This window comes from Bolinopsis microptera, chromosome 12 (genome assembly GCF_026151205.1).
Source record: "Bolinopsis microptera isolate Bmic1 chromosome 12, MBARI_Bmic_1.0, whole genome shotgun sequence".
In the NCBI taxonomy this organism is placed as follows: domain Eukaryota; kingdom Metazoa; phylum Ctenophora; class Tentaculata; order Lobata; family Bolinopsidae; genus Bolinopsis; species Bolinopsis microptera.
Window position 1 is genome coordinate 3951423 of NC_087083.1, and position 19210 is coordinate 3970632.

Below are 19210 nucleotides of genomic sequence, written 5' to 3' on the forward strand. Positions count from 1 at the left end.
TCAGAACATGCGCTGGGAGTGATGTGAAGAGTGGTGATCACTTTGTAATATACGTGATTTATGCTACTGTCACGTGATTTCTGCTACTGTCACGTGATCTCTGCTCGTGTCACGAAGGGCTGTTAGCCGTGAAGCGTTGTGAGAGTTGAATATAACGTGTCATGTTTGACAGGGACACGTGTTTGTCACATGTTTGACAGGGACACGTAGGGGTTACTCCTTCTTCAAGACAGCTTAACTTAAATCATTGTAATGTTGTCACGATAAGTACAGAGCGAGGAGTAGTTATGATTATTTATGGTATTTAACGCTGCAGGGCTCGGTTATCAACAGTATGGGTCTTCAGATCTTGTACTCATAGTTAAAAATAGTTGTTCTATGTTAAGTATGTTAGCACCCTATAATTCTTCAATCAGTTGCCTCCAACCTCACCAATTTTTCAATCAGATGCCCCGAAACGGTACTACTACTAATCAAAGTCCGTTTTGTGCCTTCTACTGTAACCACTATATTAGTGGTTACTACTGGTTACTACTGGTTACTACTGGTTACTACTGTAACCAGTAGTAGTGGCACTATTCCAGGAGTTGTGTCAGTTAGACGCTATTTCCGGCCTCTTTTCCCCTTCTTCAGAGTCGTCTAACTGTTGAAGTGTTAAAGCTAGTCCCTTATATGGGCATCACGTGATTTAACTAGGACTTGTTCTCTAGTACACACAAAGCTAGGACTTGTCCCAACTTGTTGTAAAATTGTAACACGAGATATCTTGTTTAGAGTCCTTCTGTTAATTTCTTCAACCTGCCGAGTAAAGGTGTTATCCGTCTTAAGAGATGTGAATTGCCAGCATTCCGGTCAATAATCAGGCTAATTCAAATAGTTCTATCAACACAACTGATTTGACTTATTTAAATAGTTGTTATAGCTAATACGATTTATTTGACTTATCTTAATACTTCGCAGAACCTGTAACCGACCTGTGAGCGGGTAAATGTATAACTATCACGTGATTCCCATATAAGGGTAGAACTACCACGTGATGCCCATATAAGGGTAGAACTATCTAGAGCTTCTTAAGTTCACCCTGACCTAGTTTATAACACAAATGTTGGAGTGGGAGGTTGTGCCGGTTGTTGTGATGTGTTATACTTCTCCTTCTCTTTTGCTTGTTTTCCTTTGTCAGATCTTGCCTTTCGCTTTCCCAGTTTTGTTTGATTCCCTGTGCTGCGCAGTTTTGGTATAGCAGACACCTTTTACTTTATTAATAAGTAGGACTATAATCAGTGTTAAAATTTAATCGTTCTGTTGTTGCAACTATAGTGATAATCTATATTTTCCTCACCTTTGCAACTATAGTGATAATCTATATTTTCCTCATCTTTCCTCTGTTTTAGTTAAGAACCAAGAACCCCTCCTGCTGCTAACCACGTGTTCTACCTGTACTACACAACCTGTAACTACACATCTGAATGGAAACAGATCACCCACGTGACACTAAAGAATCACGTGACACGACAGAATCACGTGGCACGACAGAGTCACGTGACACTAAAGAATCACGTGACCACCCGCGGTACATGTACACTGACCCGCAGGACGCGCGCGTGTCACGTGACAAGACGCCCACTGAGCTAGCTGAACAGTGTCTATCTGAGTTGACGGGGGGAGTTCCTAGTACTGTCTCTCTTATTGATATGGGGAACCAGGAGCATGCTAAAGCGTCGCAGTGTTTACAGGAGTTTGTAACTGAAAGAACAGCTGCACTCGGACAAAATCCTGAAAAAACAGTGGATCACAAAACAGAAGATCGTAAAACTGAGGGCAGTAATCCAGAGAGAACTCCACGTGACGTCATCACAACACCACGTGACGTCATCACAACACCACGTGACGTCATCACAACACCACGTGACGTCATCACAACACCACGTGACGTCACATCGCCACCGCGTGACGTCACATCGCCACCACGTGCTACGAACGGTAGAGGATTCAAAACACATGTTCCAGGGGTCTTTGGCAAGATCCAAGCTAAGTTAGATCCCTCAATTAAGCTGGTTGGAGATGAAATAGGAGGAGATGTTATTTGCAAACCTGCCAAACTGTCCCAAGCATTTCCAGATGTTGAAACTGAGAACAGTAAGCCTGCCCCGATCATCCGTTCCTCTTCAGTACTTAGTTCAGATGATCCTGTTGAAATAGCTGAACAGTGTCTCGCTGAATTACTGAATGGAGTGCCCAATATACCACCACGTGACGTCTTATGTTCGTCACGTGACGTCATCACACCAGCACGTGACGTCATATGTTCCTCACGTGACGTCATCACACCAGCACGTGATGCAGTACCTCCTTTACATGAAAACATCAAGCAGAAACCTGCGGTTATGAGTCGTAAAGTCAGTGCTCCAGCAATGCAGAGGAACGCACGTGGATTTAAAACCCATGTTCCAGGTATCTTTGACAAGATCCAAGCCAAGTTAGACACTTCTTTAATTCCTAATGACATGGATGAAGAATTCGATATCAAGCCTCAAAAAACTTCAAACAATATTAGAAATACTTCTGCAACTGCTAGATCTGAAAATGGATCTGTAAAATCAGCAACACTCAGTCGCTCCTCCTCAGTCTTGAGTAGCACAGACGACCCTGTTGAAATGGCGGACCTATTTCTGGCCGAGCTTGAAGTACCCAACATCTCCCGTATTAATCTGGACAATCTTGACCACTCTAACGCTTCTCAGTGTCTCCAGGATTCTGCCGCATTTGCCTTGTCACGTGACGTCATCACACCACCGCGTGACGTCATCACACCACCGCGTGACATCATCACACCGCCAGAAGATGTGGTCCCTCCTCTTCATGAGAATATAAAGTTTATAAAACCTCCAGTAATGCAGCGGAGAGTCAGTGCTCCAGCAATGCAGAGAAACGCACGAGGATTTAAAACCCATGTTCCAGGTATCTTTGACAAGATCCAAGCAAAGTTAGATACCTCTCTGGTTCCCGATGATGTAGAAGATGAAATCTATTCTAAACCGAAAACAAAACCCCCCTCCCGATATAACAAGACCTCCCCAATAAGCCGTTCTTCTTCAGTGCTGAGCTCCGACGATCCTATTGATATAGCGGATCAGTGTCTCGCCGAGTTACAGAACGGTAGCGGTGTGATCACACCACCACGTGACGTCATCACACCAACACGTGACGTCATCACACCACTGCGTGACGTCATCACACCACCAGAACATGTGGTTCCTCCTCTTCATGAGAATATAAAGTTTATAAAACCCCCAGTAATGCAGAGAACAGCCAGTGCTCCAGTAATGCAGACCAACTCTAGGGGATTCAAAACTCACCTGCCGGGTATATTCGGTAAGATTCAAGCCAAGTTACCTGCAGTGAAGCTAGTCGACGAGGAAGCTGATGAAACAAGCAAGCAAAGTAATTCTCCTCCACCTTGTGACGTCATCACAACAGCACGTGACGTCATCACACCACCGCGTGACGTGTTCTCCAGACTAAACGAGTTGGAACCTGATGGTTTCCAGAACCACTGCCCTGGTGTCTTTAACAAGATCCAAGAGAAACTGTACTTTAACCCGGAGATGAGGGAGAGTGGAGGATCAGACAACAAACAGCCCTCACGTGACGTCACAAAAAATTCACGTGACGTCACTAAGACACCACGTGACGCCACACCTCTGGATGTGTGGGATACGATACCTGCTCTGCACGAGAATATCAAGTTTATAAAAGCTCCGGTAACACAGCAGTTCACTAAACCGTTACACTACCTCGCTACTGACTGACGTGTGCAATAAGATCCGGAAGAGAACAACACATAGACCCATACTAGCAGCCGGGACTGGCGAAAACAAAACCAAGACTGGGACTGGCATTTTCAATAAGATCCAGGTCCGGACTGATATTTTCGATGAGATCTGATATTACCATATTACCATATATTATGGGCATCACATGGTTACCAATGAGATCCGGGCGACAATTCTCTGAGATGAGATGTTCAGTGTTTAGAACTAATGAACTGAGAATATTTGAGGTTCGAGCTGATTTATATTTGAGATTAGAGTTTTTAGGATGTTTTAGATTTAGAACAATTTTGAGATGAGATTTATTTGAGAGTAGGGTGATTTGGGATGAGGATGATTCGACATATAAGATTGAAGTGATTAGTACTGAATCAAGTGATACTGGGAACAATTCAATAATAGTTACTGAACTTTTGATAGGCTGTAAATTTATCACTGAAATTGGGAACAATTCAATAGTGGTTACTGAACTCTTGATAAGCTGTAAATTTATCACTGAAATTGGGAACAATTCAATAATGGTTACTGAACTCTTGATAAGCTGTAAATTTATCACTGAAATTGGGAACAATTCAATAATAGTTACTGAACTCTTGATAAGCTGTAAATTTATCACTGAAACTGGGAACAATTCAATAGTGGTTACTGAACTTTTGATAAACTGTAAATTGGGGAATACCATATTCTCTGGCGGGTGTACCATTATATATTTTTACAGTGGAATGATTTAATTATGTATATAATTAACATTTTGTCTTGTTATTTTTGATTAAATAAGTTATTATTTTGTTGTTTTTCTTGGTTGCGTAAACGTGACGGACGGTGAAGTCAATTACTGTACTTTAGAGGGAGACTCAAAGCAATTAACATACAACCTCTTAATTTGAACAGTTATAATTAATTTATTAAAATGAAAAGAACTTTGACACGAATTACCTGTTGTTATTTCTGAATATTCCATCGAATTTGAATCAAACATTTTTTTTCTTCATAATCAAAACAAATAAATCAAACATCACTCTGAACTCCTATCACAATTCACAACTCATTTTAATCACTGAATTTGGTTTTATGTAAACTTAATAAATCTCGACCGAGAATGATCTATCAAAATAAGTCAAAGACAGTTTTAGCTGCTTCAGTAACGAATAACACTAATACCAGGTAACCATGGTAACGAATAACACTAATAAAATAACAGTAGTTGTCTTCCGTCAGGCGCCGTTGATGCACGTATCTAATATAGACCATCACGAACGAGTAAGCAGCTACGACAGTGTCGAAAGTAATACCAGCAACGCCAGTGTAAGTAAATCCTTCGAGCGTTTGTAAGTCTCCTTCGTGCGTTCGGTTGTTCGTTCGTTCGTTTTTGTGGTTGTGCGTTTGTTTATGCGTTCGCGTTTATGCGTTCGTTTGTTTGTCTGTATGACTGTACGTTTGTTTGTTTGTATGTATGTCTGTACGTTTGTTTGTATGTATGTATTTTTGTCTGTACGTTTGTATGTATGTATGTATCGTATGTTTGTCTGTACGTTTGTATGTATGTATGTCTGTAAGTTTGTTTGATATATTGACACATCTCCTGCCCGTTAGATGGACGCAGTAGGACACCTCATATTATACGAGGACATTAAAACTCCAATAGATCTTAGTATCGGGAGAAGTTTCAACTCTTCTTCAGTAAGTTAGCGCTTCTAACCGCTCAACAGCGCTTGTTAGCGCTCAACAGCGCTTCTAACCGCTCTACAGCGCTTGTTAGCGCTCAACAGCGCTTCTAACCGCTCAACAGCGCTTGTTAGCGCTCAACAGCGCTTCTAACCGCTCTACAGCGCTTGTTAGCGCTCAACAGCGCTTCTAACCGCTCAACAGCGCTTGCTAGCGCTCAACAGCGCTTCTAACCGCTCTACAGCGCTTGTTAGCGCTCATTACTCTGGCTATCGGTAGCACTTCTAAATTATCTCAGTAACGCTTAACGCTAGCGCCTATATAATATATATCATAAGTAAAAATAAAATTACTCGTTAAAGACCTGTAGAATACCTTGGAGATTGTGCTGATACCATCACCTTAGTCAATAACAAAACAGCTTTATTTTAATATTTATAAAGACGCTTTGAGATTTAGCCGCTGTGCTTAGTGCTTAGTGCTAGACTTTTTATAAACTATTTAACCTGAAACATGCGTCCAAACACAGGATACATAACATGAAGACTTTGTTGTAACTTGTATGAAAAGCATGAATATAACATATTACATATATAATAAATATATGTTAATATACATACATTATATTACACATATTGTATATTATCAAGTCAGTCTGTATATAATATACTTCGAAAACTGAATTATTGGTGATAGGTTTTCTCTGTTACTATCAGAATAGTAATATTTTACTTCTACCCGGCGCATTGTTTTTATCAATTAATTGCTTCAAGAATTAGAGACGCTATTTTTCGAAGGCTTCGCCTAAATTTTTGCTTTGTAACAAATTCCAGTATTATTTGGGCTTTCATGAAACTATATCAAAACAGAAATAGCCAAACTTTCGGTTCTATATTTTCAATCCAGGGTCGATTATAATACTAATTATAATATACAAATAGAGAAATAGCTAATTATTGACTTTAAGTTAATTACCCTTGTTCTTCTCAGTTGGGTGGAAGAAGTAGTGATCTGTCAACTCCCCGATCTAGTTCTCCTAGTCAGTTCGCAGGACCTATCTCAACCAAACCAGTTAGTTATTAATTTATTCATTTACTTACTCTTTAAACTTAAATAACAAAACCAGTTAGTTATTAATTTCTTCAGTAACTTAATCTTTAAACTTAAATAACTAAACCAGTTAGTTGTTAATTTCTTCAGTTACTAACTCTTTAAACTTAAATAACTAAACCAGTTAGTTGTTAATTTCTTCAGTAACTTACTCTTTAAACTTAAATATCAAAACCAGTTAGTTATTAATTTATTCAGTAACTAACTCTTTAAACTTAAACAACAAAACCAGTTAGTTATTAATTTATTCAGTAACTTACTCTTTAAACTTAAATATCAAAACCAGTTAGTTATTAATTTATTCAGTAACTAACTCTTTAAACTTAAACAACAAAACCAGTTTTTAAAAAATTAAATACTTTTCAAATTTTACAGAGTACAGCAATAGATGAATATAAAATAGAATCGTTCAAAATATCGCCCCCATCTGTAAAATATGATGGGCACCCAAACACGGTAAACACATAGTGAACTATGTCCGCAGTAACTTGGACCCATTGATAGTTAGTTATTAATTTATTAAGTAACTATCTCTTTAAACTTAAATACCTAAGCCAGTTAGTTATTAATTTTTTCAGTAACTTACTCTTTAAACTTAAATAACAAAACCAGTTAGTTATTAATTTTTTCAGTAACTAACTCTTTTAACTTAAATAACAAAACCAGGTAGTTATTAATTTCTTAGTGCAGGAACTTCCCGACATCATATAATAGAGACTTAAAACCTCAACCAAAGTTAAACTTTTCCTACATACTTAACTGTTTATATTCAATAACATTTTGTTTTTATGGACCTACCTAATTGTATATCATCTCTCCATATCCTAGAGAAGTAACCTGTAGAAGGTGCAGCCTGAGATATTTTATTAACAACTAAACAATAATACACTTTTAGTCGGGCGTTTCCATTTAATTCCTTAAATTCTTTCAAATATTTACCTGTGTTGAAAGATGCCAGTTTATTCCAATTAATAGATAGTTGCCTGTTTATTGTAATTGTCCTTAAAGTAACTGCCCGCCATCTTTACAATCTGTTATATTCTCGCAACTATGGTAACTATAACTATGGTAACTATAACTATGGTAACTATAACTAAGTTAAAACTATAACTAATGTAACTATAACTAATGTAAAGTTTGACATTCTAATTTCTTCAACAACACAACAGGATGTTAATTTTTTTCTAAAATATGTGCGGCTTATTCAAGACCAAAGGGAAACTCCATAAAATTAAAACTTGGCAAATATAAAAACTTTGTTAAAAGTAAATCCAATACACCTTAACTAGTTCGCACTGGTATTTAATTATCATATCAACACTTATCACGTGTCTTATCACGTACTGTTCTTATTGAGACAGCCGCTTACAGTTAATAAGTAACAAAACATATTACTTATTAAGTAATGTTCTCTTAATAAATGATAATAAAAGCACGTTTATAAATTAAGTAATATTAATTAAATTAAAGATAACTCTCAGATCACACATACCTACAACAATAAAGCTCCCCCGAAACACAGTTTACACATAGACTCTAGCAGCAGAGACGTACCTTCGTATAACTCAAAAGAGGTTCGTAATTAATTAATTGGTTATTAATTTGATATTAAATACTCAATTAATGTTTGATCGAAGAAATATCTATGACTTAATTCACATTTAATTTCTACATTATGTTACCAGATATTCATAAGTCTCACAAGATTGTTTTACTCAATTTTTTTGTATTTTCTAACTTTTATAGTATCTAGCTTATTTTGAGGTTATTTTACCTCATTGGAAAAGTAAAATCGTTAAAGGATATTTTGTTCACACCAGAAATGAAAACTTTCTGGACTTTTAATATTTTGACATATCCGGTTTTAAACATACGATGCACCATAAGTTCTGAATTTTAATAAACGCATTATTTTGATAACACATTTTATATTATTTAAATATTAATTAATTAATTAATTAATTAATTGATATTAATTAAATTTACCCATCTCAGGTCGCCAACATGTTAAGACAGTCCTACACCGCCCGAACCGAATCCACGCTTGACGATAACACATTAGACTTTATAAAGGAGTTCAAGGACAGCAAAGTAATTCCCATTAACCGGCTCCGTGACAATGAGGTAATTAACCGGCTCCGTGACAATGAGGTTCGTTGTTTTCTTGGAAACAAAAATAGAAAATAAAAAATAGTACGGCAGTTCTCATAATTACGGCAGGACACAAAATTAAATGTGTAGCTGGTGTAGCGAGCTATTTTAGCTATTGTAGCTAGTGTAGCTAGCTATTGTAGCTATTAGACACACTCCCCCTGTGATTATACACACTCCCCCTGTGATTAGACACACTCCCCCTGTGATTAGACACACTCCCCCTGTGATTAGACACACTCCCCCTGTGATTATACACACTCCCCCTGTGATTAGACACACTCCCCCTGTGATTAGACACACTCCCCCTGTGATTAGACACACTCCCCCTGTGATTAGACACACTCCCCCTGTGATTAGACACACTCCCCCTGTGATTAGACACACTCCCCCTGTGATTAGACACACTCCCCCTGTGATTAGACACACTCCCCCTGTGATTAGACACACTCCCCCTGTGATTAGACACACTCCCCCTGTGATTAGACACACTCCCCCTGTGATTAGACACACTCCCCCTGTGATTAGACACACTCACCCTGTGATCAGACACACTCCCCCTGTGATCAGACACACTCCCCCTGTGATTAAACACACTCCCCCTGTGATTAGACACACTCCCCCTGTGATTAGACACACTCCCCCTGTGATTAGACACACTCCCCCTGTGATTAGACACACTCCCCCTGTGATTAGACACACTCCCCCTGTGATTAGACACACTCCCCCTGTGATTAGACACACTCCCCCTGTGATTAGACACACTCCCCCTGTGATTAGACACACTCCCCCTGTGATTAGACACACTCCCCCTGTGATTAGACACACTCTCCCTGTGATTAGACACACTCCCCATTCCTCACATGCGCTGTGAAGGGCTATGTTGTTGTTGCCTTTGTTAACAGGGTTGTTTTAGTGTGTATGTGAATAATACACTGCGTTCTTGTCATTAGTTCTTATTGTCACTGTGTTGAGTTTCTTTCAAGTTGTTTCCTCATCTTTATCAACGGTAAACTTTTTAGACATATTTAGACTGTTTTCGGGAAAATTTCTAAACTCTTCGAACCCATGACAATCCGGGGGGGGGGGGGGGGCATCAATCTCATAAATACTTATTATTCCCTCCGATTTCAAAATAGGTATAGGCCTTTATGTATATTTATAAGGTTGACTCCCCGCCCCCAACTCTTAAATTTCTAATTTATGACGGACATTTTTAACAATCTTTAACAATTGCATACATTTTTTTCTCGGTTTTAATAATTGTTAAATAAGTAAACTGTACCAGTAAAAGGCCTCATTGGGGACGGGAATATAAAACCGCCCTTCAAATAAAAGCCTTGTAAATTATGGGTTAATTCTATTAAAAGTAATCGCCAAATCGCCCTAGAACTCAACAGAAGTGGACTCTAAGATCCCGGAAAACAAGAACATAACAATCGCCACCCCCGCTCCCACGACAATCTCCACAACACCACGTGACGTCATCACTCCGTCACGTGACGTCAGAGCCGCACGTGCTGAGGAGCCGCGCGCCGCAAAGCAGGACAACATGGCGAAGGAGCCTGAAGTGATGAGATACTGCAAAGCTAAGTATGTTGAAGAAATTGGTAGATCACTTCCTTTTACACCGTTTTACACCGTTTTACACAGTTTCACTCAGTTTTACTCAGTTTTACTCAGTTTTACACAGTTTTACTCAGTTTAACTCAGTTTTACACAGTTTCACTCAGTTTTACTCAGTTTAACACAGTTTCACTCAGTTTTACACAGTTTCACTCAGCTTTACACAGTTTCACTCAGTTTTACTCAGTTTAACACAGTTTCACTCAGTTTTACACAGTTTCACTCAGCTTTACACAGTTTCACTCAGTTTTACTCAGTTTAACACAGTTTTCCACAGTTTCACTCAGTTTTACGCAGCCACCGATCTGCATCTCCGTGATTAACTCTTCAATAACAAAATAAATCTGTGTTGAAAAGTTTTGACAGTTCCCTTAAACCCGCTCAGGTACACATTTAAAGCAGAAGGTGCTCGTGAGCTAGGTTTTAAAAAGAAAGATATTATCCGGATTAGGAGGGAGGTAGACGCTAACTGGATCGAGGGAGAGCTCAACGAACAAGTCGGAATATTTCCTCGAAATTATGTGGATATTCTAGATCCTGGTATGTATGCTTATCAGATATTAGGTTTAGTGTTGGGTGTTTAATTTGTCTGAAACAGTAAATTATTTAACTCGATTAAGGTGATGATGTAACCATGATGCATTATTCTCAGATGTAGCAAAAATAAACAATATATTAAGCTCTCTTTTAGAGAAATCACACTAAATTCTGTACTCCGAAACTGTTCATAATCGATATCTAGTTAATTAATTAATAGTTAATTAATTAATAGTTAATTAATTAATAATTTCAGAGCCAACCCAGTCGCCCCAGGATGTGGAAACGACGTTCGAATCAAAGAAATCCCCACCCTCCCCCCACTCCCCACCCTCTCCCATCACGGACTTTACACCTAGCAGTATGAGCTACGTTCCTAGTTACCAGCGTGATATTGGCAGGTAATGGAGAGTTCTTATCGTAGTGTCACCATGACTACCATCACTATGGCTATTATCTATCTTAATAGTTAATGTTTTGACTTCTGATATTTTAACTCATATTTGATCGCATAATATAATAGCTTAATAGGTTCTGTTTTCACAAGATATGAAACGCAGCCTCTGTGCATATTTTGAAGGTTATTCTCCATTTGAACATTTAGCTGTTTAGATTTAAGCCATTCTACATAGCAAAACAAATAAAGTCATACAATAACATCATATTTTCAATAAAAACTTTCTTATAAAAACTTATTTTGCAGTTTGCCCCAGCTGAGTCGCTACCAAAAAAACGACGAGTCAAACAAAGAAAACAGGCGGGAAATGGAGCGAAAAAAGGAAGAAAAGCGAAAAGAAGAAGAAAGAAAAGAGCAGGAAAGAAAGGCGGAAGACCGTCGACAATCCTCGGCACGCAGACTGGCGGAAGAAAAGCAGCGTGTTATGGAACAAAGAGCAGCCGATCTTCGGAGAAAAGAAGAAGAGAAGACGTTGGAGGAGGAGACTAACCGTAGAGAAGAGCAGGATAGGAGTAAGAAAGAAAAACTGGATGCGGAGAAACAGCGAGTTAGAGAGCAGAGAGCTGCAGAGCAATTAATTAAAGAAGAGGAGAGGAGAATCGCAGAGGAGAGGAGAAGAAGGCAAGAGGAAGATGATGACAGAAGAAGGGAAGAGGTAGAACAGCAAAGGATATACGAAGAACAGAAAAGACTCGAGCAGGAGAAAATAAGGAAGGAGGAAGAAAAGAGGCTAAGACGGGAAGCAAATGAGCGGAAACGAAGAGAGGAGGAAGAGAGGAGAAAGGAAGAATTGGAGCGAAAGAGAAAAGAGGGCGAAGAGGAGATGAGAAGAGTTCAAGATCGCATTCGGAGGGAAGAGGAAGCACGAGTCAGATTGGAAGAAGATGAAAGAAAGAAGGCGGAGGAAGAAGAGCGTCTGTGGGAGGAAGAACGCCTTCGAAAAGAAGAAGAAGACAGGAAAAGACGTGAAAATGAACAGAGAAAACGAGACGAGGAACGGCGCCAGAGAGAAAACGATGAGAGGAAGCGTCAGGAAGAAAGACTTCGAAGATTGGAGGAAGAACGGATCAGGGAAGAGGAGGTAGCTAGAGAGGAGGAAGAGAGATTACGAGAAGAGAAGAGGAAACGAGAAGAAGAGCGCTTACAGGAACTGGAGCGTCTACATCAACAGGTGATTCTAATTGTTAATTAATTAATTACTGAGTTAATTACTGATTAATAATTAGTTCTTCTAGTTCCCAAGAAGACCAGTTCAGTAATTTGTTTATGAAAACTTACGTTACAAGACTAAAATAATGTTGTAACGAACTATTGAAAGTTTGGTTAGTTATTTAGAATATATATTCGCATGTATCCACATATAATAAGAACTATTGAAACGTGAACATATGCTGATACATACTTAGAAAGAACTTGTATTCTTTGTAACACACTTTTGTTTTTCTTTGTGATAATCAGAAGATTTTAGGAGATGGAGGAAGGAAGGAGACTTAAGGAGGAGGCGGAGGAAAGGGCCAGAGTAAAAGAGCAGAATAACATAAACTACAGGGTTTCTAACAGCGAATTAGGGAATGATGAGGACGATGATACGTTCGAGGTTAAAGCTATTTACTCTTTTAAGTCCACTGAGGACGGAGAACTTACTTTCAAAAAAGGTAAACTTTAACAGTGTTTATTTGTTGCGGTTAATAAGTGTTATCGTCTTACTTTAATTAATATTATCGGTGTCAGCGATTATAAACGAAATCTCTTAATCCCACTGAAAACAAAAATAAGCCTCTCCTCTTACTCAGGAGCCACCATAACAGTTACTGAAGTGATAGATGATAACTGGTACTACGGGCAACTAGGCGCTGCACAGGGCATATTCCCCACAAGTTACGCAGTGAAGATTGAGGCTCCAGATCTCCCCCCACCTCCTGATCTCACAGCACAGGTACCTTTACTCCTTCATCAATACTTTACATTCCCACTTATTTTATAGATCACAGGTACCTTTACCTATCAATACTTTACATTCCCAGTTATTTTATAGATCACAGGTACCTTTACTCCTTTATCAATACTTTACATTCCCAGTTATTTTATAGATCACAGGTGCACCTTCATCAATACTTTATATTCCCAGTTATTTTATAGATCACAGGTACCTTTACTCCTTCATCAATACTTTACATTCCCAGTTATTTTATAGATCACAGGTACCTTTACTCCTTCATCAATACTTTACATTCCCACTTATTTTATAGATCACAGGTACCTTTACCTATCAATACTTTATATTCCCAGTTATTTTATAGATCACAGGTGCACCTTCATCAATACTTTATATTCCCAGTTATTTTATAGATCACAGGTGCCTTTACTCCTTCATCAATACTTTATATTCCCAGTTATTTTATAGATCACAGGTACCTTTACTCCTTCATCAATACTTTATATTCCCAGTTATTTTATAGATCACAGGTACCTTTACTCCTTCATCAATACTTTATATTCCCAGTTATTTTATAGATCACAGGTGCACCTTCATCAATACTTTATATTCCCAGTTATTTTATAGATCACAGGTGCACCTTCATCAATACTTTATATTCCCAGTTGTTTTATAGATCACAGGTACCTTTACTCCTTCATCAATACTTTATATTCCCAGTTATTTTATAGATCACAGGTACCTTTACTCCTTCATCAATACTTTACATTCCCACTTATTTTATAGATCACAGGTGCACCTTCATCAATACTTTACATTCCCAGTTATTTTATAGATCACAGGTGCACCTTCATCAATACTTTATATTCCCAGTTATTTTATAGATCACAGGTACCTTTACTCCTTCATCAATACTTTACATTCCCACTTATTTTATAGATCACAGGTGCACCTTCATCAATACTTTACATTCCCAGTTATTTTATAGATCACAGGTGCACCTTCATCAATACTTTACATTCCCAGTTATTTTATAGATCACAGGTACCTTCATCAATACTTTACATTCCCAGTTATTTTATAGATCACAGGTGCACCTTCATCAATACTTTACATTCCCAGTTATTTTATAGATCACAGGTGCACCTTCATCAATACTTTACATTCCCAGTTATTTTATAGATCACAGGTGCACCTTCATCAATACTTTACATTCCCAGTTATTTTATAGATCACAGGTACCTTTACCTATCAATACTTTACATTCCCAGTTATTTTATAGATCACAGGTACCTTCATCAATACTTTACATTCCCAGTTATTTTATAGATCACAGGTACCTTTCATCAATACTTTACATTCCCAGTTATTTTATAGATCACAGGTACCTTCATCAATACTTTACATTCCCAGTTATTTTATAGATCACAGGTACCTTTACCTATCAATACTTTACATTCCCAGTTATTTTATAGATCACAGGTACCTTTAACTATCAATACTTTACATTCCCAGTTATTTTATAGATCACAGGTGCACCTTCATCAATACTTTACATTCCCAGTTATTTTATAGATCACAGGTGCAACTTCATCAATACTTTACATTCCCAGTTATTTTATAGATCACAGGTGCACCTTCATCAATACTTTACATTCCCAGTTATTTTATAGATCACAGGTACCTTTACTCCTTCATCAATACTTTATATTCCCAGTTGTTTTATAGATCACAGGTACCTTTACTCCTTCATCAATACTTTATATTCCCAGTTGTTTTATAGATCACAGGTACCTTTACTCCTTCATCAATACTTTATATTCCCAGTTGTTTTATAGATCACAGGTACCTTTACTCCTTCATCAATACTTTATATTCCCAGTTGTTTTATAGATCACAGGTACCTTTACTCCTTCATCAATACTTTACATTCCCAGTTATTTTATAGATCACAGGTACCTTTACTCCTTCATCAATACTTTATATTCCCAGTTATTTTATAGATCACAGGTGCACCTTCATCAATACTTTACATTCTCAGTTATTTTATAGATCACAGGTACCTTGACTCCTTCATCAATACTTTACATTCCCAGTTATTTTATAGATCACAGGTACCTTTACTCCTTCATCAATACTTTATATTCCCAGTTATTTTATAGATCACAGGTGCACCTTCATCAATACTTTACATTCCCAGTTATTTTATAGATCACAGGTGCACCTTCATCAATACTTTACATTCTCAGTTATTTTATAGATCACAGGTACCTTGACTCCTTCATCAATACTTTATATTCCCAGTTATTTTATAGATCACAGGTGCACCTTCATCAATACTTTACATTCTCAGTTATTTTATAGATCACAGGTACCTTTACTCCTTCATCAATACTTTACATTCCCACTTATTTTATAGATCACAGGTACCTTTACTCCTTCATCAATACTTTACATTCCCAGTTATTTTATAGATCACAGGTACCTTTACTCCTTCATCAATACTTTATATTCCCAGTTATTTTATAGATCACAGGTACCTTTACCTAACAATACTTTACATTCCCACTTATTTTATAGATCACAGGTACCTTTACTCCTTCATCAATACTTTATATTCCCAGTTATTTTATAGATCTCAGGTACCTTTACTCCTTCATCAATACTTTATATTCCCAGTTGTTTTATAGATCACAGGTACCTTTACTCCTTCATCAATACTTTATATTCCCAGTTATTTTATAGATCACAGGTGCCTTTACTCCTTCATCAATACTTTACATTCCCAGTTATTTTATAGATCACAGGTACCTTTACTCCTTCATCAATACTTTATATTCCCAGTTATTTTATAGATCGCAGGTACCTTTACTCCTTCATCAATACTTTACATTCCCAGTTATTTTATAGATGTGGGTAATGATGTGGTACGCCATATTTGTTTCGACGCCCGCGCTTGTTAATAATTTCTTACTATGTATATTATAAGTCGTTCAATAATTCATGCTAGAAGTTGATCCGTTAATCGCTGTTGCGTATCAGAGAAATAATGGCTCACTTCACCACCAGTACACAGATCCATGACTATATTTAAAGCGAGTATTTTGAAGATTTAAGATTATTGTCTGCTCAACTTTGTGACTCTAAGCTGTTGTTGTGACATTAAACTGTACTACAGAGAATATTGTCTGCTCAACTTTGTGACTCTAAGCTGTTGTTGTGACATTAAACTGTACTACAGAGAATATTGTCTGCTCAACTTTGTGACTCTAAGCTGTTGTTGTGACATTAAACTGTACTACTAAGCTGTTGTTGTGACATTAAACTGTACTACAGAGAATATTGTCTGCTCAACTTTGTGACTCTAAGCTGTTGTTGTGACATTAAACTGTACTACAGAGAATATTGTCTGCTCAACTTTGTGACTCTAAGCTGTTGTTGTGACATTAAACTGTACTACAGAGAATATTGTCTGCTCAACTTTGTGACTCTAAGCTGTTGTTGTGACATTAAACTGTACTACAGAGAATATTGTCTGCTCAACTTTGTGACTCTAAGCTGTTGTTGTGACATTAAACTGTACTACAGAGAATATTGTCTGCTCAACTTTGTGACTCTAAGCTGTTGTTGTGACATTAAACTGTACTACAGAGAATATTGTCTGTTCAACTTTGTGACTCTAAGCTGTTGTTGTGACATTAAACTGTACTACAGAGAATATTGTCTGCTCAACTTTGTGACTCTAAGCTGTTGTTGTGACATTAAACTGTACTACTAAGCTGTTGTTGTGACATTAAACTGTACTACAGAGAATAGAAGACTGTCTAGAGGAATACGAGTCTCCAGAAACAGTCGACCAGTCACGTGATAGTTTTCTTGATGATAGTGGTAACCTTGACAACACCGATAATCTTGAAAACAGCGGTATTGTTGACAACAGATCTGCAGAGGATTCTGACGATTTCCAGGTTGGTTAAAAAACAGCATATACCGAATTTAGTTGAGTATTTAGTTGAGTATTTAGTTGAGTATTTAGTTGAGTATTTAGTTGAGAATTTAGTTGAGTATTTAGTACCATAATCTCAGTATTAGTTAGTGTTACTCCGAGTATAGCTTTCTCGAAGTTAATCGGGAATTAACTGTATGAATATAGCATAGTACTTAAAATTATTAAATTATTGATGTTCAGAATAAAAGTTTTACTTTAGTTAACAATGTCCAGGATTACGAGTTATACGTAGCCCAGTACAGTTACCAGCCCCTTAATGATGACGAGTTGGAACTCCAGCGAGGGGACATTGTGGAGGTTACTTTTTATATTTATTTATTTAATTGATTAATAGATATGTTTATTTAATAATATTTTAATAAACTTTATTTAAATTTCATTATTCTATAGACTTTATTGCTCGTTTTGTTAACATAGAGCAAGGACTTCAAACGTCGTTTTTACAGTTATCTCTTTGAAGATAACTTAATATCTGTCTGCGCGGCTCAGTACTGCTCCTTCATAAACTCTCCCACAGGTTATCGAGAGATGTGATGACGGTTGGTTCGTTGGAACCTCACAACGAACAGAAAAGTTCGGTACATTCCCCGGTAACTACGTTCTACCCAGCGAGGAGTGACCGCGTGACGTCATCAAAACACCACGTGACGTCATCACAACACCACGTGACGTCATCACAACACCACGTGACGTCATCACAACACCACGTGACGTCATCAAAACACCACGTGACGTCATAGTAGCACTTGTTGAAGTCTGTGACTACTATACATCGTTATTCATCATGAACTGCAGTGCGCTGATGTAGAGCTAACATTTAATTTATTGTATTTATATCCCAAATTTTCTCGTTCCAGAATTGATTTATACATTGCAATGAAATGTTTACTTTTAGAAAAGAAACTATTTGACGAAATTATTTCTGCGAGATGATTACCATACCGAGTTTATAAACTAGGTTACCAATACCATGGTTACCATTATAACGGCTATTGAAGTCTGTGAGGGGCTTCACTATTCACTGTTCGCCACTTTATCGTTAAAATAGGTGCTTCTATTCATTAATATTTTAATGAATTTTGAATTACAAGAGTAATGAGTATGTGTTTATAGTTATTCATCAAGATAAGTAACTGAAGTTACAAACGATGAAGATAAAATACTTTCTTTTTTTTTCGTTGGATTTTAATTTTTCGAAAATGCCGAAATGTCGTTGGTACCACATTTCGTAACCACGATTCTACCTGACGACATGCTATGCTTATTGACACTATAATAAAACCAACTGATTTTGCATGCGATGGACTCATTTTCATTTCCGGGTATATCAACATCTTTTTCCATAATAAAAACCAGTCTGTATCTTAAAATGTATCCTTGACTTTATTTAATGGAGCTAACAGTACCGCAGTAAGAAAGTGCCGTAATAAGATGTGCAACTATTCGCGTGTTGGGGTTTATGTTCGCAGTATCACCACCATTACAACACTGTAATTGTAAATATGTGTGTTTAACCCCGCTGCTTTGAAGAAATCTTATTTTTATAACAATTTAGGAGTTAAAATCCTCGTTTTATTTATGATATTATCAAAAACAGTAACTATACAGACAGTAAACAGAAACTGAAACACTTAAAGGGGGGCCGGGGTTCAGCCTTAAATTTTGATGGGCAGTTTTCTTCATTTTGAGTGGTCTTTTCGCCTTAGTTTCCAGGCCACATTTCTATAAAAATTAAGCAATACATATCTCGGAGAATGTATAGTTTAGGCTTACCTTTCAGTCATATAAAGTTGGTTTCATTCAAAAATAATAATATTGATATTTGACCAATTTATGGGCCAAAATCTATCAAATTAGGTGGATATGACCAAATATGGGCGTATGGTTTT

The 19210-nt window shown here is 37.3% G+C and overlaps 1 protein-coding gene across 19 annotated transcripts in view; it reads left to right on the plus strand.

Moving 5' to 3' along the window:
* Window positions 1-18885, plus strand: part of LOC134823808 (golgin subfamily A member 6-like protein 25) — a 101722-nt gene extending 82837 nt beyond the window's left edge. For 7 of the 19 annotated variants that reach the window (XM_063835366.1, XM_063835359.1, XM_063835361.1 and 4 more), the window contains 14 exons: window positions 5049-5135; window positions 5424-5510; window positions 6486-6566; window positions 8087-8179; window positions 8601-8756; window positions 10147-10349; window positions 10768-10922; window positions 11176-11320; window positions 11623-12547; window positions 12845-13031; window positions 13170-13312; window positions 17122-17280; window positions 17535-17618; window positions 17839-18885. In XM_063835366.1, coding sequence (XP_063691436.1) covers window positions 5049-5135; window positions 5424-5510; window positions 6486-6566; window positions 8087-8179; window positions 8601-8756; window positions 10147-10349; window positions 10768-10922; window positions 11176-11320; window positions 11623-12547; window positions 12845-13031; window positions 13170-13312; window positions 17122-17280; window positions 17535-17618; window positions 17839-17940 — 2607 coding nt within the window. In that variant the 3' untranslated portion in view covers window positions 17941-18885. The remainder of the gene's footprint in view (window positions 1-5048; window positions 5136-5423; window positions 5511-6485; window positions 6567-8086; window positions 8180-8600; window positions 8757-10146; window positions 10350-10767; window positions 10923-11175; window positions 11321-11622; window positions 12548-12844; window positions 13032-13169; window positions 13313-17121; window positions 17281-17534; window positions 17619-17838) is intronic. The other 12 variants (XM_063835368.1, XM_063835367.1, XM_063835364.1 and 9 more) reach the window with 3 other exon arrangements.
* The last annotated feature ends 325 nt before the right edge of the window (window positions 18886-19210 follow it).